Raw genomic sequence first — 27,342 nt, forward strand, 5'->3', positions numbered from 1 at the left:
CTTTATGGTTTTTGTTTTTCTTACCCATTTCCTGGTCAGTTCCAGGACACTCAGTCGGGTCACACCTGGGAGTATGAGGCCGTCCAAAGGTGGAGTTGCAAGTTCCTCCTCTGAACAAAACAATTACTGTAATTAATAAATAGAACAACAACAAAAAACAAAAAACTTTTAAGGCAAGCTGGAATAAAAAAAAAAGAAAAAAGAAATGGATTACTGAAGATGCAATTATGTTGTAGTGACAAATCTGTAAAACATGAAGTGTCCAAAGCACACCAGAGTGGGAACATCGTTTGCATTTATGGTGCATTACGGAAGTTGAACCAACAACCCCTTTAGACCCCTTCACCTACAGCACAAAAATGTGATCGGTCGAGTCGGGTTCTGGTAGTGCCACTAACCTCCATCCTCATTGATCCAGTGCAGGAAGAGGTTCATAGTGCCTGCTTCAGTGATCTGGTGGTCCTCTCCGTACAGCCACAGCGCCTGCTGACACCCGTGCTCCTCTGCTTCATACTGGGGGAACAAGGAACAGCCATAGTTCCTGCCGAAATCCAAAGCGACAAACAATTGAATTTTTTGCAGTTACAGTTGCTACAAGCAACTTTGAGTGTGTGTGTGTGTGTGTGTGTGTGTGTGTGTGTTAGAGTGAGAGAGAGAGAGAGAGAGAGAGAGAACTGTTTGTCAAAGCTTTACATCTTTGAATTCAAGACAATATTTTGTATTTTTATTGGGGCAGAACTGTCAAAAGCTTGATATGTCTGCTCCTTACACAACCATGGTTGAGTGCATTGATGGATTATCAGTGAATAAAAACTAAAACATGCTCACAGTATGCGGCTACTTACCCTCCCATCTTGCAATCTCCAGTTCCTCCTTTCCAGGCCCGTGTGTACTTCGGGTCGGCCCACATGGACAGGGGCCCTGCCTTGTTCTTGAAGTAAGAGCCCACTTGACACAAGATCACATAGAGCAAGGCACTGCCAGGCTTCCTTAGACCCAGAGCGGGCTACCGTGGACACATAAACACATAGCAATGTATTTTATATGTCATTTAATTAAATAGAATACACATTCTGCCTCCACATATTTTTGAAGCACATCACTATCCTCCTTACCTCAGTGGCAATAAATGTTGGTCTGATGTAGAGACTGCCTGAGTCTGAGTGAGGAACCCAGTCCTGGTCAGTCTCTACCAGTCGCTTGATACACTCCAGAAACTCTGACTCATCAAAGGCCTAGAGGAAGGAGAGAGGTGGAGAAAGAGAAAGATAAGGAGAGTGGAGTAGAGGTGGAGTGGGAGAACAGAAAACACAAGTAAAGAACAGAAAAGAGGGTAGCTATGGCACTTAGATGAAATATCAGAAGTGGAAAGTTGGAAGGTAATCATTTCTTCCATTCATCCATCCATCTCATTCCTCCATCTTACAGGTAAACACGCTCTCTTAGCGGTGTTGGACATGCGTTTCAAGTTGAGCATGGGTCTGAAGAAGCGCAGTTGGTTGTCATCCCCACGGTATGCCTTCAACCCTTCATACAGCTGGTGAGAAGAGAAGATCAGGGGTCATAGTTAAGGTTTTACAAATACTGAGGCCATGAGTTCAACCACCCATACCCTATTCTAATTCCGCCTTACATGATAAAGATTTTTTCTTCTTCTAATTTTATTTAAGGAGAGGAAATTTCTGTTCATAAACATATACGGAAATTAGGAAATGATCAGGAAGTTACAGGCCCATAAAATAAAGCAGTGCAGGTCTACATGCTGTTTCAAAACCCTCTCCATGCTGTCTGGAATACAATTCGGGTGAAGGAATCGAAAATTATTTATTTATTTAGTCAAAGCGGTGTCGCAACACTGGAATTAGCTGGTAAAATACCCACCATGTGGCACCAGGTTGCTAAAATTCCTGGAAATCAAATTGTCAAATCAGGTCAAGTCAGTCTCCTGACATAATGTAACAAGAGAGGACATGTCAAATCCATTTTAGAAGTTTGAATGCTTCCTGCTCGGCATACCTGTATGGCGTAATGTAGTGACGAAGTGGCCGGGTGGAGAGACAGGTTCCCAAAGGGCTTGATGAGCGGAGCCTGCCAGCCCTCACTCGCATTCCACTCTACGGTCAGCATGTGGTCAGTGAAGACGGTCCCGAAGGGAATCACGTTCGGTTTGGGCTTTAGAGTGGAGGACAGCTCGATAACCAGGTCAGCTGCCTGGTTACATATAACACAACAGCAGAGAAAATAGTGACATTTAAGGAAAAGGTGTCCATGTAACATAAAACACAGGAACACATAACTATGTTTACTTTGGCACGATCTCCACAGATGGTTATCAACCAAACCCAAAAATGTATCATTTTTAACACTTCAGTGCGCCTTCTAAGCAAAGCATAGGGAAACAGCGATTGTTACTCGTCAGACTTCTTCCTTCTTCCTTCTTCCTTCTTCCTTCGTCCCACTCGATTGCAACACACAACTGCATGACAAACATCACATCAAAATGTGCGTCTTGATGGGAATTGCTGCACTGTGACTGCCAAGTGTAGTTTTCACTCAAGGAGTTAGAGTCCAAAAAAAACATTCAACTTGTTGCCTGTTATTCTGTTATTCCATGTTGTTTTTCCTTACAATCTGTGATTGGCCAGCAGAGGTTGCTGTAACATTGACAGTGTGATGGGATAACTCATGCAACATTAGTCACGGTTCTCACGCCACACACCTCAGTGCTGGAAAACCAGACACCAGACCAGTGAGACAGTAATGAGACAAAGAAAGGAACTGTAACTGAAACCAGGGTGCTATATGTATATCTTTCTAAACTAACCCATGCAGAGGTCAAACATCATAGTAAGACAGAGCAGAATAGCATTATATTAGCATTGAGAGGGCTTGGATCTGAGTTCAACACAACATCCTATAGACATGTAAATAGTTAAATAATAGTAAAAGAAAATTGCAATAGTAAATTTAGATAATTAAAAATATAAATTTAAATTATTTTGAGATGTAAAACTTGTCAGTCTCTTTGTTCATTATGTCTTCCTGACTACCTTTATGATGTTGCAAGAAAAGCAGGTTGGAAAATACCAGCATGTGTAATAGAACAATTGCTGTTCTGTTCTTTCCTGCTATTCCAGGCTGAGTCATTGTTTTACAGTAAAGAGACATGTCTTCCTGGTATGCCAATCAGTTACGTGTCTGTTCCAATTGTCTAGGATTAGGCTGACTCTGTGTCCTCTCCTTCCAGGTGCAGAAGGTAGCTTGCACAATAATCCTAGATTACTGGAACGTGTCAGGGGCGACAACAGTACAACACCGTGTGAAAGTGATCAGAGTACTGCATTGTTTTCCACTGTACTTCATTTTTTTCTCATTGTCTCTGATTCTCTTTTTAGTATTACATAAAATTCCCATATACATAATAGCATCTTCATTCATTTAATGTTCCTTTTTAAAAGCATGTCTTCTCTGTTACTATTTATCTGCATTCTCCAAACCAAAGTCAACACTCATCCTTGTGTGTGTGTGTGTGTGTGTGTGTGTGTGTGTGTGTGTGTCTGTCTGCACATGTCCACCCTAATCTGTACCTGATCCTGCTGTCTACTGCTCAAGCATTCAGGGTCAGAAAACAAGCAAAGCTCCAGCTACTTAGCGTGAGCTGGGAAAGTGGATTCTGCTGAGCAAGGAAGAGGAGGACAGGTACAGGAGTGGACACTGGTCGTGTCCTTCCCCTAAAAAAATAAATAAATGGCGACAAATCAGCTAAATTACACGGTTTAGAAAAGGTTCACTTAGGTTGACAGAAAGGGGACTTTTTTCCATGCGCTGGAATATCCATTGGATAAATTTTTTTTTTTTTTCACAGTAAGAACACTGCTGGATTACTGAGGCTCTTACGGTCTTACGGTGCTGCTCATTGCAACATGAGGACAAGAAGCAGTGCTGGAATATCTTCTATGTGGAGCACCAGAGGGGATTCTTAAGTGTCAGGAAGCCAAGGAATCATCAAGATGATGCAGCTGGAGCAGCTACTGAGGGTAGGTGCTCTTTAATTATAATGGCATTTAGACAGCAGCCTTTACTAACACCTACATTTAGCATATGCGTTCCACAAACCAAACAGCCACAAGACAATTGAATCACTTGTTTCAATACCTTAAAGCTTGGTGTTATTTTGTCAGCCATTGAGATGGTAGAAATGTAGCTGCTTCCCTGGAAACAACAACAACAAAAAATATGTTGACAATATAAACAGACTTCAAATGTTTTCTTTTTTCTTCAAAAACGAAATCAAAATATGTATTCACTACTAAACAAGCAGGGGGGTTATGAACTGGATTGTGTCTATTCAGCAGAGCCAGTTTTGGTCAGTTTGAGTAATAAACTTAAGATTCAGTTACTTATTCAGAGTTTACATATTTCCTCACAACATATTGCAAACTTATTCTTCTTCATAAATCGATATAACTGCTGTATAGACCCTATATGATATCTGGTACTCTATGAGTATTTACATTTTGGTAATTATCTAAGGCATAACAGTCATCAAGTTTCAGCTCAATGTGGAAGTCGAACATTCTAATTTTTACTTATTCTATTCCAAAAAAATGGGGTCCTTGAATTATATCATTATAGCTCTTTTTCTATGATTTTTGAAAAAAGAAAATAAGAAAATGTAAACAGAAACAGCCTGGTGATAGAATGACTGCATGATTGGCTTTCACAGATTACATAGGCCATAGAATTACATATAGGCTAAAAAGAGGTGACACTGCATGATAATCGGCAACATAGGAACTTCAAGTATTCTGTCCAAAAACATTAGTAATAAGTCTGTTTTAATAAAGGCTATTAGTATTGTGTATATACTTGCTGCCAGATTAAAGCACAACCTGCGTCACCAATATGTATCCCCAGCATCCGCGAACACGCAGGCTACAGTAATTATAGGAGTCGATATTGTAGGATAAGTTACCTTCAGAGCAGGAGAGACGTCTGTGCACCTTCACCGTTAAACCGCTTACTGCTTGCTCAGGTTGAAGCCAGTCCCATTACGGTGTTGTCATGACACCAAAAATGCAAATGAACCCAATTAATTTTGCAACAGCCCTGACGTAGAGACACGGAACTTGGCTCAATGCCATTATCCATGTGTAATAGGGACTTTCTTGCTTTCTTTTTTGTTTTGTCTTTGTTTATTTGATTTCAATGTAATATGGAACTTTATGGGTGAGCTGGGCTGTGGAATTAGAAAGTTGTATTTGAGACACAAAAAAGGGGGAACAAACTGCTTAGGGACAAAAAGTTTTCATTTATTGCACTTTTTCAAAACTAGACAATCCCACCATACATATAACGTTTTTCCCATTTTGGACACGCCAAAACCCGCCCTTCAATAGCATTCACACACTACTATTGGCCAGGCGTCCACGCTTCCATGTAATGGTCCTATCCCCTGACCAATCCCCTAACCCTAACCTTAACCACTCGAGGTCAAATGCCTAACCCCAACCAATCAAGCTGCTTCGTAGGGCGGGTCTTGGCGTGACCATAGTGGGATTCGTAATTTTGCCTCCCGTAGCCTGTTATATTGGGTGTTGTGTCCCCTTCAAGCCGCAGGGAGGGGGTGCTGGATTACTTTTAGATTCGTGAACACCCATTTAGTATTTTTTTTTTTTTTTTTTAACTCTTTCTGTCTCGAGCGCTGAGCTTCAAACTACCTGTGCGCGTGCTCCCTGTGTGACAGTTGGCCAAACATTTCGTCGTGGATATTTGCTCCTGCAAGCTTTTACGAGGTAACAACCAAAGGCTGTTTGAGAAAGAAAGACAAAAGGTGTTTGTTTTTGACTTGGTGGTCAGAGCAGGTGCGTGTGTTCGCATGGAGATAAATTTGCGCTCGAGTCGCTGACGAATCTTTAAAAACATATTCGACCAACCCTAGCTGTCGAAGCCAGACGCATTTGTTTTGCTTTTTTTATTGTCAAAGAGCAGCTTATCCTGCACATTTACTGTAATGAAATTAATTGCATACCCAGTTACATTTTTGTTAATTTCAGCTCGAGTTGTATGAGAGAAAATGATAAATTTACTATAATAAATGCTAATTGCGCTTGAAGTTCGTAAGCAAACTTGAATTATTTTTGCTCGTTTGCACACCTGAAGTCTACTGTAAGGATACTTACCTATAGGTGATGCTTTAAATTTTAACACATTATCTTTTAATCTTTTCACATTAGGAAGGCACGATTGAAAATCTAAAATATTGCGGACTGGTTGGCATGAACAATAACATATTTGGACTCTTTATTAAGCTGTGTGTGTGGTTTAGGGAGGTTACAATTTGATTCCCCATCTATCCCTCCTTTTCTTTCTTCTCCATCTTCTTCCTTTGTTCAGTCCTTTCTTGGCTCCTGCTTGTCTTAAAGTTAAAAAACAAGAACTGTATGATTTCCACAGAATCTTGGAACTAAAAACTATTTGGCATTGGGTGGTTTGTATCATACCATAGCTGTCTTTTTTTTTTTTATATCCGGCTACTCCATAATCCCAATTATCTCTGTATGCCTGGCATTTATGTGTTTTCACGCTGCATTTCTACCTGCTCATTTTCTGCCTCTAACCCTGCAGTTAGTCCAACCAGAGAAAACCAGTCCTAAAGACTAAATGTGCCATTTATCCAGTGGTACATCATAGTGTTATGCTGCACAGTGTAGGTCCTCTACGAGCAGTCTCAAGTCTTTTACATGTCTATGTTCGTTTGCCTCCGTTTTACTGACTTGACGTGCAATTAAACTAAATATGTTCTGCTTCTCTGTCCTCAGTCGTCAGCCTCTCCTCTAGCCAGGAAGCCAGCATGCCAGCCCTGCCATCAGCAGCATGGACTATTGCACGCCCCAGCCCAATCGTCGTCACAATCCCGTGGACAGCATCTGCCGCAAACTGCAGACTATTCAGTGGCGTGGTGACCGAGAGCCCAATTCACCTTTCCAGATTCCCAAACTCTCCTCCAGCAATTACGACAGTCCACAGAGTGGCCTCAGGCACAACCTGGAAAACATCCTGAAGAAAGGGACCCTCCACAGAGACGAGGGGGTTAAGGAGAAGGGGAGAGGGATGGGTATGCCGAGCTCTGCAGCTTCCCAGAGGAGCAGCCTGGGTCCCTCTGTCCCCATGTCCACCCCTTCCACCCCAGCATGCAACCCCGCCACGCCAACTAACGTCACATACACCATCACTAGCACTCTGGGCGAGAGGAGAGGTGCTGACGGGAGTGATTTAAGACAAGTTAAGACATGGCAGAGGTATTGTTCGACTCCCGCGGGCCAGTCCAAAGACTCCCCTTACTTTACATTCACACGAGGGCACCAGTCGGTGCAGCCCGGGAGCGAGCGGGCGAGCAGGAGCCCACCTTTGTGTCGTACCTTCACCCCAAACCAAAGCACCCTCTCCTACGACCTCAAATTCTGCTCAGGGGACACGGGGAACTCGACAGAGTATGAGCTGCCCTACCCAGCTCTGGTTGTGAAAAGACTGTCCATGGGAGACGGAGGTAGGAAGTGGATTGGATGTGCAGCTTGTTTTAGCCGGGTTACCTGCAGTGAACACTAAACAGATTGAGCATGAAAGTGCATTCTTGACCTTGGAAACCGTAGCTTGATACAGAGCTTTCAGAGAAACATAATGGTCTTCATCAACAGATGGAGTTTTTATATCTGCTGAGCAAAATCCATCCACTGATAAGGAGTGTGAGATGTGGTTGAAAGCATTTGGAAAAGCGTATAGGAGGACCTTGGGTTAAGATTTATTTGTGTAACAAAATGGATTATTTGATCTAAGCTTCTGTAATAATGGCATCAGTGAGGAATGCTTGACATGATGATTCCTGGACATAAGTATAAGGTTGTTGACTGGAGGTTTTGTGTCTTGGGAGGAAAGGAAGGTTTTTATTACTCCAAGTATAGATTTACTTAGTATAGAATCTGGTAGTAACTGCAAAATAGTAATACTAAAAAGAAGGAAAATTCAGCTACCTTTTTAAAAGGTTAGTCATACAAATTAAAAAAAAAATAGAAAAAAAGCAATTTTCAAAGGGCTTCATAACTTCAGGGGAAAGCACTAGGCATCTGTGTTTCTCCTTTTTTGTATGCAGAATTGATAAGGGCCGTTGGGTTCTGTCTTTTCTGTGCCAAGGTCTGTGTACTCACAGGCCTGTTGTTTGAACTACCGACTGTTTCTTAAACTTAAAACCGAACTCAGATTTAACTGTTATACGAGATTGAACATTACCAGCCAGCCGCCATTCTGTGTTAATACATACGTCACCCACCAGCGGGAGCGTTTATTGGTCCGGTGTGGCACAGTGCATTCTGGTAGTTGTAGGTTTTCTACCCTTTTTAAGCATAAGGGAATATCAGAGCTTCTTTTCTCTTGTAATGTGGCACCAATTTAAATTTTTTTTTGCCATTCTACTGCATACAGTTGTATGAGAAGACTCTCTTTCCAATGGTGAAATACTACTTTAAGTCTTTTTTTTGTGTCAATATCTAGTTAAAAACCTACATTATTTCAGATATTTTTGCTTAAATGTTCCATACTTTTAAATTAAAACATGTTGAATCAATGCAGCATGGAAAAAACTGCATTGCCCAGAGAGGGGAAGAACAATTGTTAATGGGGGGTCCAGTGGCTAGTTATTATTTGTAGCTCCAAACTAACTTGCCTTATGTAACATAACACATAGTGTGTCTGGCCATCACACTGCGACAGTCGTTGCTGTGTCTTGTGAAAAATGTATCATGTGCTTGCTTTACTACTGTACGCAACTCAATACACTCTGTGTTTGGTGTGTTTTGTGTTGCATATTTGTGCTCAGGATCCTCAGTGGCTTCTGAAAACAGGAAGGAGAATATGGCAGAAATCAGCCTAATCTGCGAGGAGAATCTGCTTGATACCATCTTCCATGCCTGTGACACCCAGCGCCGAGGTACGCACAGAGTCATTCATGTTTGGGGCCCGCGTTTTCTTCCAGCAAGCTGAATATTACCGCCTAATGATGAATTAATACTTGTCATTGTCCCATTGAGTATAGTATATCCAGTGTGTTTTTCCGTGTAAAAGACAGAAGTAATTCCCTCTGATCCCAACAGTCACACAGTATCAGCATTGTGTCTTCCTCTTGTGCCTCCTAGCATTGGCAACACAATCTCTTGCTTTTATTTCAGCATCCTTAAGTTTTCTCATCAGTTCAGAATGTTTTCTTGACATTTTAAATGTGTTTTCTGGAGTGAACCATCTTGTGCAGCAGAGGTATGGTATATGGTTTATTTAAAGAAGTACAGAGGACATGGTATTTGGTGTTTGTAATTTTTAGTGCCTGATTTTCAGCATTTTCTAACCATTTTTGAAGAGGAAGATTACCTTTTTTATTTATTTTTTTGTTTTCTTTCACCTCTGCATGTGATTGCATCCTACGTTTCAGTCTCTTCTGTTTGTGCTGTTCAGGTGAAGTCTTTTTTTTTTTTTTTTTTTTTTCTATCTACCTCAATCCTCTTCAGGTCTATTTTAATGTAAAAAATAATTTCATAACAATATCCCTTTTTTCATAGATGAAATCGAAAAATAAAATACAAATAATTGTGTAGGTCTTCAGTTAAAATGGGAATCAGCCATGATTGGTCGGATTTACCTTTTGTTAAACTTTATTTGTGGTTAAGCAGCCTTGCTGTGAAAGTATATCAGATTTCTGTCTAATTCAGCTTTGTGTTGTGTTGTATATTAAACTTAACAGTTTCGGGAAAATAGTCCCATATATAAAGATGTGAAGATAGTAGAAGATACAGTACATGGAGCTTTGCCAGTGGTTGAGTTTTTAGTGAGAAGGGTATGAATTTTGGAAGATGTGGTCATCGAAACTAGTCCACAGTTCAGACTACTGTTGTGATAACTATGTAAAGGCTGAAGACCTTTTTTAAGAAGTCAAGTCAGCATTGACAAATGTGTGAAACCAACTGCAAAAAAAAAAAGTTAATGGTTACTGCTTTTGCTGCCTTTACCTCTAACTGAACAAAGACAAAAAGATTTAGGAGTAATATATTAACCATCGGTTCTAATGGGGTCAACGTATCCAACGATAAGAGAATATTTTTTGTCTCTGTGTTACTGTCCTCTCCCAGGTAAAGTGTACGTGTCTCACATTGTGGACTACCTGCGGCACACGACCAGTCGCAGCTCACAAGACAGCGGTCTAGAGGACCTTTGCAACATGCTCGATCCAGAACAAAAAGACGTCTCCATTGACCTGGATACTTACCACGCCGTCATGAAGGAGTGGATTGATGACTGCCGCAACAACGGGTACTGAAAAGCGGACATTATAAAGATTATTTAATTAAAAATGGGATTTATTTTTTAGGGGGGGGGGGGACCTTTTAGTAAGTGAATGTCCTGAAACTTCTGAAGTCAAGCTTTTGAAAGTATTCATCCAACTGAAGTGGCTGTGAGCCGAACCCTGAATCCATGTCCAGCAGTGCTGTTCTGTAATTGCAGTTTGGAAGAGCTCTTTTAGGCTGTCAAAAGACAGTCAAAAATCAATAGTGGATTAATTGTTGGATAAAATATCCTCTTATTGCTGGCACAATATCTTCTGTTCAGGGTTTTGTCTTGCTAGAGTACCTATTTTAAATTGTAGGTGTGACAGTTGGAAGATCATCTATTTTTTATTTTTTTATTTTAATTTTTTTTAGAAATTTTAAAAAATTTTACTTAACCCTTGTGTTGACTTTGGGTCAAATCGACCCGTTTTCAAATTTTGTTTTATATCAGAAAATATAGGACGTAGAAATAAGCGCTGAAAATGTGTAGAAGAACAATTTTACAATTTATAACGTTGGAAAAAACAAATACAAACTGTGAAAAAAGTTGTAGTCCTGGCCCAGTTTCAGAGGTGGATTTTATAGCCATGGACTATAAATAGTTTATGCAGTAATTTGTTTCATATTTTGTGAACGTGAATGGGGAATTAAAGGGGAGATGCCGTTTTTGCAACTTAAAGGGCAATTATGACCAGGTTTCACTTTGTTATTTTGAGTTTTTGATCGTGCTAAAAAACATGTTAAAACAAGATTTCTTTTCTGATCTATGTAATATTTTGTTGGTCAGACTATACAATTATTTATTGCTTGTATTTGTTGAATAATACACAAGATAAAGAGCTTAAAAAAGAAATCGCAAAATATATATTGGTTAAAAATAATTATCAATAAAATGATTTGTGTTGGCTAATTTTCTGATGAAGATCAGCACTATGACTAATTATTTGCTCAATTTGCTCCACCTTTGCTCTTTCCTTCTACACATTTGTAGTTTCAGAGTTTCCAACCTCTTTAACGTGGCTTGAAAAAGGCGAAGACGGCTTGCGCCATCTCTACCAGCACTGTGGTTTCTTTTTAGCCTTTCAGGGAAGACTCACTCATATATTGAGTTTGAGTTATGCAAGTAGATATTGTGTAGGCGGCTTATGCGTCAGATGAGCGATTACTGGTGAGAATGTTCTCCCCCCCCCCCCAATAGTTTGAGCTGTGTGCATCTACATTTACCAGGGTGTCTTTTGTCTCGGAGGCAGCTCTGCGTCATTATGGACTCTGTCAGGTCTATATGAAATGTGCATTTGACATCTCTGGTCTAGTGTGCTATGACTCAGATGGTGGATTGAAACCGAAAGTCAAAATATTTGATATTATACTATATTCATTTATCTCTTATGCAAGTGGTCATATTTTGACATGCATACCCGAGAGAGATGATGCATTTTATGATAAGAAGAAAAGAAAAAAAAAAAAAATGGCCTGATGTGTTGGCTGTAAATAAATCTAAAGACTTAGATACTTTAAAGGACTGTAACTGCTACGATAGAGGTCCAATCTTGTTACTGACTAGACCAAAGATTCCCTGCAACAACTGTGGGTGAAGGCATGCTTATGTAAATGTGTGGTGCTGGCCAAACATTAGCATAATTGTCAAATGAATAAGGACTGTGCACCAGCCAGCAAGCACTCTTTGCAGTACGTCCAGTGTCTGTTTCTACATAAAGTAGAAGAAGAGTTTCAGACTGAGCAGAGACTGTTTTTGGTGCTCAGTGTGCCAGGAACACAGCAAACGGTTCAACAAGTCCCTTCAGTCATGTTTTCAGGGGTCAACAAAAAAACAACTTAGTGCATGACTGCTACATCCTAAAAAAAGATTGTGAAAATAATCAATCTTGCACATTTTAATATTGGGTTTCCTCTGTTGTATCTCAGGCAAGAGTCGACAGATGACGCCACTCAGGACTCAGTCAAACTCCGAGACAGCCTGTCTGGTGAGTGTGCATTGTAATCACTCGTATGTTCGCGTCTCTTTTCCTTGCATTGTACACACATCTGATTTTGATGACGCCTCAAGCTTTATTAATTTTTGTGTGTGTTGGATCTGTGTGTGTTTTAGCCAAGAGGTCCGTGTTGCTCAATATGACCTCAGGAAGCTTGGAGGCCTTTGGAGGGGAGGCATCCAGAGCAGAATTGTAAGTGATGTGTGTGAATTTGTAAGAGAACGTACATGTTTGTGTAAAAAAAGCAATACTATAACTTTTTTATTTGAATGTATCGTGCTTTGATGTATAAACCTAAGTTGCATTGGCCCATGCGCAGGGGTTAAATTGTGATTTGTGAGGAGGGGGAGCTGTGGTCAAATGAGATTGGGGGTTGAGTATGGGCGGCCACACTGTTAACAGTTTTCATAGGGACTATTTCCTCAGTAGAATAATGACTTTTGGGTGTGTGTGTGTGTGTGTGTGTGTGTGTGTGTGTGTGTGTGTGTGTGTGTGTGTGTGTGTGTGTGTGTGTGTGTGTGTGTGTGTGTGTGTGTGTGTGTGTGTGTGTGTGTGTGTGTGTGTGTGTGTGTGTGTGTGTGTGTGTGTGTGTGTTTCTGTTTCTGTTTCTCCTCTCAGCGAGACCTCTGAGCTGGTGTGTTGTGTTGCCGACCTCCAGATGAGCAACCAAAAGTTCCAGGAGGAGGTGAAGAAGCTGAAGCAGGTGGTGGAGGCCATGGAAGACAGCAACCAGAAGCTAGCAGAGGAGAATGAGGACCTCCGCAATCAGGCCAGGGTGTAAGATGTACTTTCATGCAAGTGCACGGCACAGATTTATTTTAGCACGCTGTGGTTTGTTGACTTCATTCCTTTATCCTCTTGCACAGCAACCAGCAGCTGGCCCAGAAAGAGAAGATGCTGAACGAGGAGGTGGAGGAGATGAAGGCCAGTCTGAGCTGCACAGAGGAAGGCAGAGCTCGTGCCTCCGCACACAGCAAACATGTGGTCAGTCAACAATCAGGCAGTACAAAGATGATCTATAAAAGTGTCTTTGTTACAAGGGTTTCTTCCCCTACACTATGTTTAGACAGTTCCAGCTGAAGTGTACTGCACTGCTGACTAAAAGTCAAAGCATAAAAAAAGAACATGCCTGAAGTTCAACATAGTCTTCCAAAGCTGGAAAATAGAGCCATGCCAGCCGTAGAATGTATGAAGGTAAACCTCATAAACGTAACCTACCATTCAATTTAGAAAATGTTTAGCACGATTTTTAAAAAAATAATAAAAATAAATTCCACATCCCAGATTACATTTAATTTAATAAATGACAAAATTATTGAACAACATAGTCTTTCACAGATTTTACAATATCATTTTAGATAGAATTTCTTTCTAACGTTCGAGTTAAGCTGTCGGAATATAATGGAAGAGAAAATGTAGGAATGAGCAGGCGTTTGCGTAGTTGCTATTGATTTTATTTTTTTTATTTTATTTTTCTTCTTTTCAGGAGAGAGAGAACCAGAGTCTCATTGCCAAGATTGCTTTTCTTCAGGAAGAGGTACTTCACTGTCCGAAGATAACTTTGAGGAGTTGACTGTAAAATCAATGACCTGACTTCACAGGGAATCAGTAGTGCTCACCCATTCATATATATATATATATATATATCTCTCTTACACATAGTATATTGCTATACTGTAAGTCTGTTCATAAAAGCATGTGACCTGCTGCCCTAACTCCTCTCTGATGGCTCCCCAGAACTTCAAGGTTACCGTGGAGATGGACGAGCTTCAGAAGAGACTTACACAGCTGTGTGACATTAACACTGAGCTTCAGGTACCTTTTGTACTATCTGGCCATTATCATTTTTAGATTTTACTCTGCGTTATTACATGTGTACAGTGTGTCCTTCTCTTCTTCTTTTTTTCTTGCCATCTGGCATTTTGTGTGTATAGCCGCTTTCCTTCCTCACAAAATTACCTTTTTAAATTGTAAATCTGTCTTAGGCACATTAGTAATACTATGTTGACCATGCTACCCATTGTACTGAGTTTTTCTTTGTTATATAATTTCCCTTACCCTGTCCTCAGGTGCAAATTCAATCGTTTGATGCTGTCCTCAGTGAAAAGGAAGCTGTGATGCTAGAGGTCAGTGCCTTGTGTTATATTATCCATTTTGCTCTCGCTGTAAAGCTTGTGACAGTTCTGATGTTTCTCTACATAACATCCCTTGAATCCATTTAGCTAACACTGGTTCAGTGCCAAACCTTGTTTTAAAAAAAAAAATAAAAAAAATCACTTCAGCTACCAATTTTGTTGCTGATAAGTTAAAAAATATATAATCATAAAATCTGGGTGAAAGGAACTTGTTCTTGTCCTCTTTTCTCTCCAAAACTCCTCGTGTCATTTATCTCCTTTTACAGAAGAGCAGACAGATAAGTGAGCTTAAGTCGGCAGTGGAGGAATACTCCTCTATCACAGAGGTCAGTGTGTTGCACTTCACATCTTGTTGTTATTTCAGTTTCTACGCATCAACAGCCCCCACAAGTTTCTCCCAGATGCTCGTGCACTGCTTTCACTTGTCTCTGATCTCTTGGCTCGCTTCGCCTAATGCCAACGCAGCCATTTTATATGCTCCGTATGAACCATTTGCTCTACTTCCACTGCTTCTTAGCTGAAATGAGTTTGCAGAAAATCTATGGAAGCAATGGCAAATCCTCATGGTAAATGAGATTTGAAAGTCCCAGAAGAAAGCGTATCAGATGTCTACTAATTACGGATCAGTGACACTTGAATAGGATTAGAAATACTGGCCATGAACTTCAGGTAGTCATTTTATTTTCCAAAATGTTTTGGAACTATTTGGGGAAAATACCCAAATGTTTAAAGCTAAATGTGATATTCTAAGTTAACACAGGCAAAACATCAATTTTGCCATGTCAGCTTTTTCACTTTACAGACAACCCTCTGCTTTGTCCAGTGCGTTGGTACAATCATCAGCATGGGTGTCATTTGTATTTTGGTTGTGGAGACTGACTGTGGGAAATAAAACACCTGCTGTCTTTCCACACACAGATTTGACTCAACAGATTTGTTCTAGTGGGGAAAGGGTAGGAACCATAGTTGACGTCCTAAAGTCATGTTTATTTCTCTGTTGTTGATTCCAGCTGCTGAGGGCAGACAAGAGCAAGCTGGAGAACCAGATGCAGATGATGCACCCAGACCTGGCTGGGTAAGTGAATCAGTGACTCGAGTCTGTTCATTGTGTTCCGTGCCGTCGTCAGTCGGAGGAGCCGTCAGCCTTCATTTGGGCCGATTTGACTTGTTGAATCGGCCAGTGGGCAGTCGGACTCAATGACCAATCTGATTGGTGGAGTGCTAACCCGGACGAGTGGGATGAGCGTGACGAACGCCTCTCAAAATCTGACGAAAATCTTTCAAACTTTGTCGATCAGAAATGAAGACCGATTCAGCAACTGCATGGCCTATTTCTCGCTTAAAATGTTTTCAGAAACACGTTTCGGTGAACTATTTTCGTAAAATACGAGATCTTATTCTGAACGAGCCGCCATTATGGTCTTTGTTATTCGGGAGAAGCCAGACCCACTTGACCCGTTCGTCATTTCTGTTTTTCATTTTTTGGGCGACAATACAGATTAGCGGCGCTTGCTGTTATGGAGATATATTACGTCTTGCGCATACGCAGAACGTACGCTCAAGTCGGCGTCGCTTCGGTGTGTTCCGAGGCACTTTTTTGACTCTCGGGGGGGCAGTCAGTCCGACTACCTTTTTTGCTGACGGTCGGCCGTCGGTTTGGTGTGTCAGAGCCTTTAGGGATTGAGGGACTACTAACGAAATAGACATTAGCCATCTTTCATTTTTTTCACACTATGAATTTATGGAAGAGAAATCCTCTAAGCCTCAAACTGTTTATTATTTTAAAAAAAATATATAAAAATAAAAAAAGTGTGTTCTCGTCTGTAACTTTGGAAAAGATTTGTCCGTTACTACCTTCTCTAATGAATGCCTTTTGTTTGTAACTTGTTTGCACCCAACCTCTCCACCCCTGTTCCTCCTGTCTGTCCCAGGGCCCTGTCGGCGGCCTACAGGTTGAACCAGAGCAGCTCAGGATCCCTACAGACAGAACTGGCTTTGGCACAGTCACCACTGGAGGTCAGTACTCCCTTACTCTGTCTGTCTTCTTCATTTGCACACCTTGTTCTTTTCACGATCTCTGTTTTTCTTCTTTCTCCTGCTCTCAATGTCATATCTCTTCTTTGCCTCTTTCGTTTTCTCTCATTTTGTCTTGCACACTGACATATATTCCCATTTCTCTGAACACACTGTTTCAGTCTGCGGCCTTTTTATTTCTGACAGAGAATTCAGCTTTCTAGTAGCAGACACACACACTCACACACACACACACATAAACTTGAAAGCACTCTACATAGTTACAACATTCACACCGACCAACCACTTCAACAGGCACCGCTAGTTTTACAATGTTATGCAATCTCAGTTTATCGTGCCCCTGATCCCAGCTGCAGTTCTGAGAAGTTTTATGCCTACAGGCAAGTGATAAATCTCTCTAGACTTTTCTTCCACAGACGGTTGGGCTTCTCACAAATTTCACACACGATACAAAGCACTGTGTGCACTTCTTTACATGCTGTGTACTTTGCACAGTCCAGCCTCTCGGTTAGAATTAGACTGGTGGAAAGTGTTTTAAGTCTCTTTTGCTCGTTTGTGTAAATATATTGGTCTCTTGCAGCCCCCCCATGGAGTTGACCTTTTGTCCACCACTATGAGCTTTGCCTCCCCGATGGATGAGACGCTGGACAGGGAAGTGTTGCTGATGCTGCAGGGACCCAACCCTGAACACATGGCTCTGGAGTTCAAGAGCCTCCTAAATAAACTGGTGTGTGTGTGTGTGTGTGTGTGTGTGTGTGTGTGTGTGTGTGTGTGTGTGTGTGTGTGTGTGTGTGTGTGTGTGTGTGTGTGTGTGTGTGTGTGTGTGTGTGTGTGTGTGTGTGTGTGTGTGTGTGTGTGTGTGTGTGTGTGTGTGTGTGTGTGTGTGTGTGTGTGTGTGTGTGTGTGTGTGTGTGGGGCCCTGACTTGCACTAAAATTGCCCTTAGGGACTCTAGTGGACAACTGGCATCTGTAAAACCACCCCCTTGTTCTGTTTGACTTGCAACTGACTGTAAATGTCAATCAACACACAATCAGCATGGCATAAGCTGTAGCATTATGTAAAAACATTTTGCTACAAAGATAAACATTTTTAAGAGATTCAGCTTAAATGATCAATTATCAACCCTTTTGCAAGGCATTTTATTGTTGTACCTTAATGTGGAAGTTTTGAGACTTGACTTAACTTTAAGAATTTCGTCGGAATCCCATTAAGTGAGTTGTTAGCATTTGTGGGTCTATTTGGATAGTCTTCCCTTTCCAGATGAAACTCAGGACTATTGAGAGTAACTGTTGTCCTTTCCTAAAAGGGGACAGTCATCTTGAAGTTTTAGTCAAATTCAATTACTGTCAAGTTAAGAGTGCTTAGGCTCTCTCATATGAGCTCAGAACAATTAGAATAGTGTGATGTAACAGTTTAATGAATGAATTTAATTAATTCTGTCTTAAGCACTTGTGTCTAATGTTGTGCATAAGACATTTTCAATTCTTGACTTTCCATCTTAAAGTATTTTTCTCTCATGACATGCTTTCACTTTATTTTCACTTTATCCTCAGAAAAGTGATTTCAGAGAAGAAAGCGACTCTGTCTTGTCTACAGCTAGAGGCTTGCTGGACGACCGCGCACAGCCAGCGGGCAACAAAGACCCCAGTCTCCAGGTCAGATACACTTTCACAGACATGTTTAAATGTTGTCGTCACTGTCCGCCTACCTATGGCGGACACTGACGTTGCAGGTTCACAGTGTATTGCAGTGTTAGTGCCTGTGTGCGTTCCTATATTTTTGCATATGCATAGGGGTTGATATTAGGCTGAAAAGGGCCGTCTCAGGATATTTTGAATATATATTCATCATAAAATGATGTAGTGTGATCTCCTTCCTGTCCTTCCACCTGTTGAACTCCTTTTTCTATCTATCGCTGCCTATCTGCTCTTTCTCTCCTTCCCACCCACTATCTCTCCTCTCTGGAGATCTCTCACTTATATAATTCTCCAACAGGCCCCATCCAAGCAGTGCTGTTTAGTCAGTGTGTTGTACCATGAACGCAACCCACTCCCCTCCTCCCTCGCTCCAGCTTTCTGTATCTCTCCGTCTCTCTTTCTCTCTCTCTCCCCCCTCCTCGTGCATTGTTGCCACTCTGCATTCATTAGCCACGTACTGCCATACAGCAGTAAACATAGCAAATGAGACAGAAATCATTAGTGGAGCAGAGCTTTACCACTACAAATCTGTCTACCGTTGGTTCTTCGGTGTGCCAGCTGACGTGGAAAGATTTTGTTTTTAGTTAGGTGTCAGAACTTTTTGGAGGCGTAAAAGACACCTAGCTCTTCAGGTCGAGCGGCTGACCCTGGGCCTTGTCTTCCCACAGAAGGTGCAGGCCAGGCTGGACGCGAGGAGGGCAGACTGGGCCCTCAGCCTGGACCAGCTGGCCCAGTACACAGACTCACTGGAGAAGGAGCTGATCAAAATGGCCAGTAACTTAAGGAGGTCCCGCACTGAGATCCTGCACCTTTCAGTCAGGTGAGCAAAGCTTGGTTGTCTGCGCTCCATTAAAATCAGTAGACAGTCAGAAATGTATGAGCTGCTGAACGCTGAAGTGAGTGATGGTGTTTGAGAATTGGTGTGAGAGCAAAAGAACGTGAAAGGGATGTACCAGAGGAAGATGGAAGAGAACCATTGGCAGTGAATCTTATGCTGCCTCATTAATGACAACTTGACTAGAAGGTAGGAAAACCTTTCTTTGAGGAGGAGTTGCTTTTGTGCAGTAGTGATCTCATTGGTTACATTAAACCCTAGTAGGCAGAGCTAAAGAATTCATTTTCTGGCTAAGTAAGGTAAAACTGATGCCCCTGAAATAGAATGAAGAATTAGCAAGAACGCTAGAAGCTGAATAAATCTAGCAGTGGAATGACTAACTGGAAAACTAGCTGTCTAGCCATAATAAGGCTATCTAGGTTAGCTGGTCAGCCTAGCTGACCTTCCATGTTTATACAAGTCTATAGCTGTCTTCCATAAGCTGGATAGGGTGCCTGTGGAGCTAAGTAACTGAGCAGAGCTTAAGAGGATTTTATTTAACCAATTAAGTTATTTCTGCCATTAGAGTAGATCTGCCTGTCGCAAGTCCATATTTCTAAAACTCCTGGGAAAGACCTGTCAATCATGCTGACCTCAATGACCCCAAAGGGCCTGCCTCACTAGGTCTGGCTCTGTGCCAACTCTGGACTTCACTCTGACTCTGTGATGGGTTTGCCTTGAGTCGTGTGTGTGCGTGTCTGTTTGTATGTGTGTTCATGGAGACGGCCATCCCCTTCAGATATATAACGGAGCTAGAGTGGAACAGTAGGAGACCAGAGAGGGAGAACTGGTCAGGCTGTCCATCTCACATTTACTGGTCCTTACTTACCAGGGTGAACTTTAGAAAACTGAAGAGGGCTCGTTTTAGCTATAGTTCTACCTCTTGCTCTGGAGAGTTTGGGATAATACAGAATGTTTAGAGTAAGACTGGACTACAAGTCAGTGCTAGGACACATTTTAGGTTCTGTGTAGTCTGAGATTAGGTTAGAGGGTCGGGCTGGGACTGGATCTACAAACCGTGAAGTGAAGAAACCGTTACTGGGCCAGTCAGAGAACTGGCGCTGGTCACCCTGGGCAACAAAATGGGACACTGCATGGGCCTGCGGATTGGGTACAGTATGTCTACTGTACTGTCTTCTAGTATCTCTGTGCATGCATTTTTCTAGCTGTCTGGACAGTGACATGTGCTTTCATAATCTGGGTGTTTTTCAATTAACGATATTTTGTATTGTTGCATGCAGGGTGCAGGAGCAGGAGAACCAGAAGCGGCAGCTCTGTGAGGAGCTGGAGCAGCTAAAGACACCTCAGGACAGCAGAGAGGCCTCATGCCAGACACCTTCACCAGAGGAAGAGGTCAGATTGGAAGGCAGGATGGGCAGGCTAGATTATGGGCCTATATCTAATAAAAAGCAGCAGCAGCCATTTGCTTTCACTATTCTCATAAATAATGTTATAATCTTAAATGGCAGGGTTTGTAATGTTGAAAAGCTAGCAAGATTTAAAGTACCATCTCCTTGGGGTTCCGTCTGTACCCTCCCCCTGCCCTTAGGGCTCTGCCCCCCACACACAGACGTGCATGAGCACCGCTGCTTCAGAGCGGAGAAAGAACTGCAATTTTACTTCATGTCTCATTCACCGTTAAGCAAACGGCTAATATTATCATACTGAATGTTTAAAACAAACATGACTACTGTTGGCAAAGTGGCGACGACGCGCATTGAGCTCCGGCTCATACACGGGACGGGTAGAGTACGTGCAGCAGGGCAAGGAGGCATTTCATTGGTTCTTTCCAAGCGGACTGTGAGGCAGTGATTGCTGGGCGTTTTGACAGGATTACAGCAGCTACAGATGACCGATCTTTTCGCTCCTTTTTTAGAGGAAATACATTATTATTGCTGTTGGGGTGTAAAGACTGTTTCAAATAATGTATATAAAAAAAAGTGTACATTGGAAATGGTTACCAACCCTGTCTTTTTAATCTGTAGTCACTATACATTGTTTTTAGAATTTTCAATGAAATGTACACATCGCCTGGGACACTGTTTAAATGCTCACTGGCATAAAAGTCATATTGGGTTTGGAATACATTCAACTTTGATCAAGTATGTGTGTGTTTTCCATGTTGCGTGGATTAACATTGGATATTGGAAGGTTTGCCTTAGAGAGCCGTGACAGACCTCATGCTGTATTCAGACAGATGGAGTATTTTGTAGAGGAGAGTTGAGTGCGAGTTGGCGGATGAGGTGGACATGTGCACCCACACGCGCAAAATTAGATGCAAGCACACACCTACGCACTGCTCCTGTACAAAATTCACTGACACGTGTTTGAACATTTCCATTACCGCACCATTTTTACTGCAAAACACAATGAGTTTGGTGCTGAAGTAGATAGATTTGCTTACAGTAACCAAGTTGGGCATCGACAAATAATGCACTTCTTACTTTGAAGTCATTTATTCAGTATAGCTCTGAAGCAGGGAAGAACCACTAAAATGAGTTTCTCTTGGATTTGTCAATTAACAAAAAGAACAGTAATAAAAAGAAAAGAAACTGAGCTCTGTTTTGCTACATTTTTATTTCGCTGACAGCTTTGTTAATAAGTAATCATCATTGCTGTGATTTTAACAGAAAACACTTGTTTGTCCAGTACTTTTTTCTCAGGGGTGTCTATTGGAAAGTAAGATTTTATTTTGCAGTGGTGCTCTTTTCAATTATGGAGGCTGTTACTGCTGAACTTCAGCCTCATCACCTCCAGTCCTTCAGTTGGATTTTGCCATAGTGGCATTTGTTACCTTCATGTCACCTTTGCACACCTTTTACTGAGACTTTGTCTTTCCCTTGTTTAGTTTTTTCTTCTTTTTTTTTTTTTTTTTTATTTTTTTAGCCTGGAGATGACTTGGACTGGGATGAGGAGTTCGCCCTTCAAGACTTCCTGAAGAACGAGTTAGCAGAGAGGAATTGCAGAGAACAGGGCGGGCGAACGGACAGAGGTGAGGAGGACGGGGAGGAGAAGTGGACCGTGGTCGACACAGCTGGAGAGGGAGAAGCGAGGGACACTTCCACTCCTCTGTCTGCCCTCTCTGGGGAGGCCCAGCCTGGGCATGGTGCAGAAGGCGGGGGTCAAGGTGAGTGGGGACATGAAGGTGGACAGAACAACCACCAGCCAACAGTTCAACTGCTAAGTGACCATTTTAACTTTATTCATAGAGATCCACAACATGGAATAATACTGCTATACTGTAGCAATTTGTTTTTAAATGGCTTTCAACAGATTGAATCTTCAAAATGTATCTCAGGAAAACTTGAGAACTGAGGAGTCTTCCTTCAGCCTTTTAAAATCCAGTATACACCAAAATTAGCCCAGAGCTAACTGGAACCTCATAAAGCCAAGCCAAATAGGGCTAAATATAGTTTTAATATTTTTGTAACCCCATTCTGACCCTCACTCACCCTGTTCCTACTTCTGGATCCAATCTTGGTAAAAAATAAGCCTTGCGTTAACCTCATACATCACCAACAAGAATGTGAACTAATGCATCCTGCTGAAATATTGAGAACATACTTTGAAGTACTGCGATTGTATCAACATTCCTAGCTCTAGATTAGGTATGATTACGTTGAACATGTCTCTTGCTAACCCACAGCTCTTGTTGCAGTTGAGTGTCAGCAGCAATATTTCAGTTATTAAAGTCTTTCTTACCCTCCTTAAATCCCTATTGTGAAGATAAAAAGCACAGAGCAACTAGTTAAACATTATGTCGTTACTTTAAGTTCGCTCACATGTGCAGCTGGTTTGCAGGTTTCACTGTGTCTCAAAATGCTTCACAGGAAAAACTCTATAGGTGAAAATGTGTGTGTGTGTGTGTGTGTGTGTGTGTGTGTGTGTGTGTGTGTGTGTGTGTGTGTGTGTGTGTGTGTGTGTGTGTGTGTGTGTGTGTGTGTGTGTGTGTGTGTGTGTGTGTGTGTGTGTGTGGATTACCCCCCTGTAATCCATGGGTGTCACAAGGCACTCAGCCACCCTTGAAACACAAGTACAGTACACACACTCACCACTGTAAGGATACACACACTCTGAGGCCCTTGGCAGTAGACCCCTGCCTTCTATGGTTGTTGTGGCCCTGGTCTTATGAAGGTTGTGTGTGTCTACACAGTATGTGAAATTCTCTCTTCCTCAAGGTCCTTGTATGGCCAGGTGTACGACCGGTCTGAGGCCACGAAATGAGCTCAGTAATCCCCCATTCCTTTGCCTGCATGAACGGCTGGCAGGCAGAGAGAAAGAAAACGAGTATGTGAATGTGGTCATTAATGCCACCTTAGCCATGCATGGTATTTTAACCTCTCTGCCCCTCCCTCAACTCAATGCCTTGCATAATAGACAGTCTTACTTTTTATGGTAAAAGGTGGGGTTTCTTTTACATGGCTATTAACCCCTGTAGATGAATTGGACAAGCGTTTGTGTTTATAAAGGACAGCTTCTTTGTTTGTTTTTAGGTTTTTTTTCCAGCCTCTTCTTTCCTCCTTTCAATTTTTCCTGATTTATATTTTATTTTTTTCATCTTCCTCTGCATCTGTTACAGACTCGGCAACCTGCACTGAGTCAGAGCCAGAGATGAATTGTCAATCTTTGCAGGTAAATTGAGCTGTGACATTGTCATGGTATTGGCTACATGTATTGTACAAGGGGCTTACCATGTTTGGGATGTGCCTGGATTTAACCTTTTGTGGATATCCTTTAACTCTTTATTTTCCTTAATATGTTCTTTGCTTGAAAACCTAATTTCTTTCAATTGCTGCATGTAGCATTTCAGAGTAAATTCATCAGTCTTTAGCCTGGCATTGAGATTTTAATAATATAGCAAAACTAAATGTAACTTCCAAGCATCTTTGCTTGGAAACCACACCAAATTCATTTGGGATAGCTCACATGTGATTATCAGAGGATACTACTAGTTTTGACTTTGTGGAAACCCATGTGCCTGTGGCTTTTGATTTCAGGAATGTGTAAAATGTCCTGGTTAAGGATTAGGATCCCTTTCATTTCAACAAATGGGTTGGTATCTACCTCATTATATATAACAGGGATTGTTAAAGGTCCCATGACATGGTGCTCTTTGGATGCTTTTATATAGACCTTAGTGGTCCCCTAATACTGTATCTGAAGTCTCTTTTATATAGACCTTAGTGGTCCCCTAATACTGTATCTGAAGTCTCTTTTATATAGACCTTAGTGGTCCCCTAATACTGTATCTGAAGTCTCTTTCCCGAAATTCAGCTTTGGTGCAGAACTACAGCCACTAGAGCCAGTCCTACAATGAGCTTTCCTTAGTATGTGCCATTTCTGTGTCTGAAGCTATTGAGGAGGAGAGAGGGAGTGGCAAGGTGGATGATGGGGGTGTGGCCTTGACCAACTGCCACTTTTCTCGTTTGAAAGCCATGATGTCTCTCTCTCATGGGTTGGCCAAATTCTCTGGGCGGGCAAAGCAGAGAAAGGGGAGGTAACCTTGTTCCAAAAAGGCTCATCTGAGCTTTCATTTTCTCAAAGGCAGAGCAGGATACCCAGGGCTCGGTTTACACCTATCACCATTTCTAGCCACTGGGGGACCATAGACAGGCTGGGGGAACTCATATTAATGTTAAAAAACCTCATAAAGTGAAATTTTCATGCCATGGGACCTTTAATCTTTGTCCATTATCTTAAATGGGCTTAAATAATAATGTCATGGCCCTTGGGGAAAACGTGCTTGACAAGCTAAAAACAATGTTCAGAATCAAGGATTTCAACTAATAGTGTGACACATACACAGCTTCAAAAGACTTTGAGTAAGTTCAGCTGCGCTTCACTGTAAAGAGTGTAAAATACATTGCAGAGGATGAGAGACGTCCACCGAACCACAGCACTGTCAAAGGTTACAGATGAGGACCACGGACTGACAGTTTGCTGCTTCAAACTCCCACACCTGCTCAGAAAATGTGTTGTTTCTATCTCGAACCTGAAAAACTGCTGCTAAGGTGCTCTCCAGCAAGACACTGAATCTCAGCCTACTCAGGGGACAACAATAGACGACTGTTGTTGCCATGTGTGACAGGTGTGGAACTATGTGAGCAGGAAGCATGACTGGTAATTACTTCCTTCAAAGTGTTGGGAAGGAAGAAGGATGTTTTTTTAAGTTATGATTTACAGCCTCAAGAGCTTTTAGAGCGATATTTATACTTTAATATAATGGACAAATATTTTAGGCTGCTGCTGGTTTTTATTTCACTACTGGATTAAAAGAAACTAGCTTGAAACTTGCAAGAGATGGGTAATTCATCCCAGTGTCTGCTTAACGTTTTTGTCACATTTATCCCACTTTTTGTCCCATTTACACGGTAATGCAGTTACAAGCTGGGACTCAAACCCTTTTCGTGGTAGTGCGTTCAAGGATGCTCTGACATATTAAATTTCAGAGGCTTCATTTTCAAACGTCAGATATGGGAATACCCTTGAATGCACCATCATGTCCCTGTGATAGACATAACTGAAGTCTAAGGTCGCTATAGGTTATACTGTAAGTGGCATTTATTAAATTATACATGGGCAGCGTGTTCCCACAAAGGAAGACTTAAGTGCACGTATTTGGTGGAGGGTTTGGGGGTCCTACCTCAGGAAAGTTTTAGGTAAAAAAAAGAAATGCTATTTCACATAATTTTGAACCATTATTACCATATCTGTGTAGACATTGACTTTACATTTATTCGGCTTAGGTGGTGCGGCCCAAAACTGCTTGGGTGCTGCGCCTAAGCCTTATAATGGTAGGGAAAACCCTGTGTGTGTTATTTTCTCTCCCTCTCTCATTCTCACAAGTGTCTGCACTCTCTCCTTCTTTTTCTCTTTCTGCCATTTGCCTACCAAATCGCTCCTCACACATAATTATTCACAGCCGCTGCTCACAGGCAGCAGTCTGCATGCTTGTGCTAAAGCTGTCTGCTTCCTTATATAGAATGACAGTAAAAAAAAAAAAAAACCATTCAGGTCACACTGGGGTTAAAAGGAGAATAACTTGTTGTTGTTAGCAAAAGAAGGGATTATGCACTGGCATTTGAAGAAATGTATATTCCAAATTTATTCTGCACCAAATAATGATACATGCTGTACACTAAACTACACATTGCTATGATCTCAATGTCTTTTAACACTTTCTGTTCTTGGATGTTATGCATTCTACTTACTTGCAGTCCTCAATGCTTATTTAATATCATGCCTTCAAGGTTTTTAAAACTAATTTAAATGTTCCATCATTGCTGTAGACAGTTTGAAAGTGATGTTTGCTTTTTGAATTCCTATGACGATGACCGTTATTGGTGCTCGTTCCAACAATCCATCACTGATAGAACAGAAGCTTTGTGTTGTCTGTCAGCTGTTAGATTTTGTTGACTCCTTACGCAATGTCTTCCCTTCTGACAAAGATTTGTTTCTATTGACTGATTGTGGGCCTGCTGTTTGGTACATGGTTAATGTGCGTTGCTTATTTGATCTTTTCACCCCTTTTCATTTTTTGAATATTTATCATTTTGTGTGCGTGGTGTTTTCAGGAGGCAGCAGTGCCGTTGAGCGCCCACTCACAAGCTGTCAGCATTAGACACCCGGAGGCGGATGCTCTCCCTGATCTGTCCCACCCAGAGAACAACAGTAAGTACTCTCGCTTTCTGTCGCTCTCTTTCTCTCTCTCTCTCTTTCGCTCTTGCTCTCTCTTTCTCTCTCATTCTGTCATATTGTGTGCATTTACAACTTAGCAAACATACCAAGTGATTTAGATAATGACTCACTCTTTGGTTTGTTTAGAGGAGAGAAGACTTTACAAAATCTTGCAAATTCTACCTAATTCCACATTTTTATTGTTTTGTTGCTAATCCAGTACTCCATGATGTCTTTGTAAAACCATGTACAGTACGTAGTGATTGCATTACTGCAACACAAATGTTATCTAGATAAGTAAATTATTGATATCCTTTGTGTTTTGTGACTATTGCTTATTTCACTTTTCACTTGAGCTACGTGGACGAAGAAATGTTCTCAGATGTTAAAAATATTAATAAAACATCAAAGCTAATGTATTCACACTGAGCTATTAGGCTCGTTGCAGATGAGCCTCACCTGTAAAGTGGACGGGAGCAGGCGGCAGCAGCAGGGGGCGGTGACAAAAAGCTGCAGTCAAATCAGACAGTTTCCAGCCTTTTCATGCCACCTTCACATC

The 27,342-nt window shown here is 41.5% G+C and overlaps 2 protein-coding genes across 3 annotated transcripts in view; one reads left to right on the forward strand and one right to left on the reverse strand.

Moving 5' to 3' along the window:
* The window catches only part of bcat1 (branched chain amino-acid transaminase 1, cytosolic), an 11,763-nt gene extending 6,707 nt beyond the window's left edge, over positions 1-5,056 (reverse strand). Inside the window, exons 1-8 of one of the 2 annotated variants that reach the window (XM_039791267.1) lie at positions 4,976-5,056; positions 4,156-4,212; positions 2,017-2,211; positions 1,427-1,537; positions 1,116-1,235; positions 846-1,006; positions 399-541; positions 25-110 (exon numbers count right to left, since the gene is read on the reverse strand). In XM_039791267.1, the coding sequence (XP_039647201.1) occupies positions 25-110; positions 399-541; positions 846-1,006; positions 1,116-1,235; positions 1,427-1,537; positions 2,017-2,211; positions 4,156-4,185 (846 nt within the window). In that variant the 5' untranslated portion in view covers positions 4,186-4,212; positions 4,976-5,056. The other variant, XM_039791268.1, reaches the window with a different exon arrangement.
* Positions 5,057-6,876: 1,820 nt separating this feature from the next.
* Positions 6,877-27,342, forward strand: part of LOC120553161 (lymphoid-restricted membrane protein) — a 34,776-nt gene continuing 14,310 nt past the window's right edge. The window contains 20 exon segments of the mRNA XM_039791260.1: positions 6,877-7,549; positions 8,873-8,983; positions 10,173-10,353; positions 12,297-12,355; positions 12,481-12,556; positions 12,983-13,141; positions 13,231-13,348; positions 13,851-13,901; positions 14,102-14,179; positions 14,434-14,490; positions 14,766-14,825; positions 15,510-15,574; positions 16,431-16,515; positions 17,114-17,260; positions 18,089-18,190; positions 18,901-19,052; positions 20,348-20,459; positions 21,993-22,233; positions 23,686-23,738; positions 26,681-26,777. Coding sequence (XP_039647194.1) covers positions 6,877-7,549; positions 8,873-8,983; positions 10,173-10,353; positions 12,297-12,355; positions 12,481-12,556; positions 12,983-13,141; positions 13,231-13,348; positions 13,851-13,901; positions 14,102-14,179; positions 14,434-14,490; positions 14,766-14,825; positions 15,510-15,574; positions 16,431-16,515; positions 17,114-17,260; positions 18,089-18,190; positions 18,901-19,052; positions 20,348-20,459; positions 21,993-22,233; positions 23,686-23,738; positions 26,681-26,777 — 2,677 coding nt within the window.

The sequence above is a fragment of the Perca fluviatilis genome, chromosome 23 (assembly GCF_010015445.1).
Source record: "Perca fluviatilis chromosome 23, GENO_Pfluv_1.0, whole genome shotgun sequence".
Classification (NCBI taxonomy): domain Eukaryota; kingdom Metazoa; phylum Chordata; class Actinopteri; order Perciformes; family Percidae; genus Perca; species Perca fluviatilis.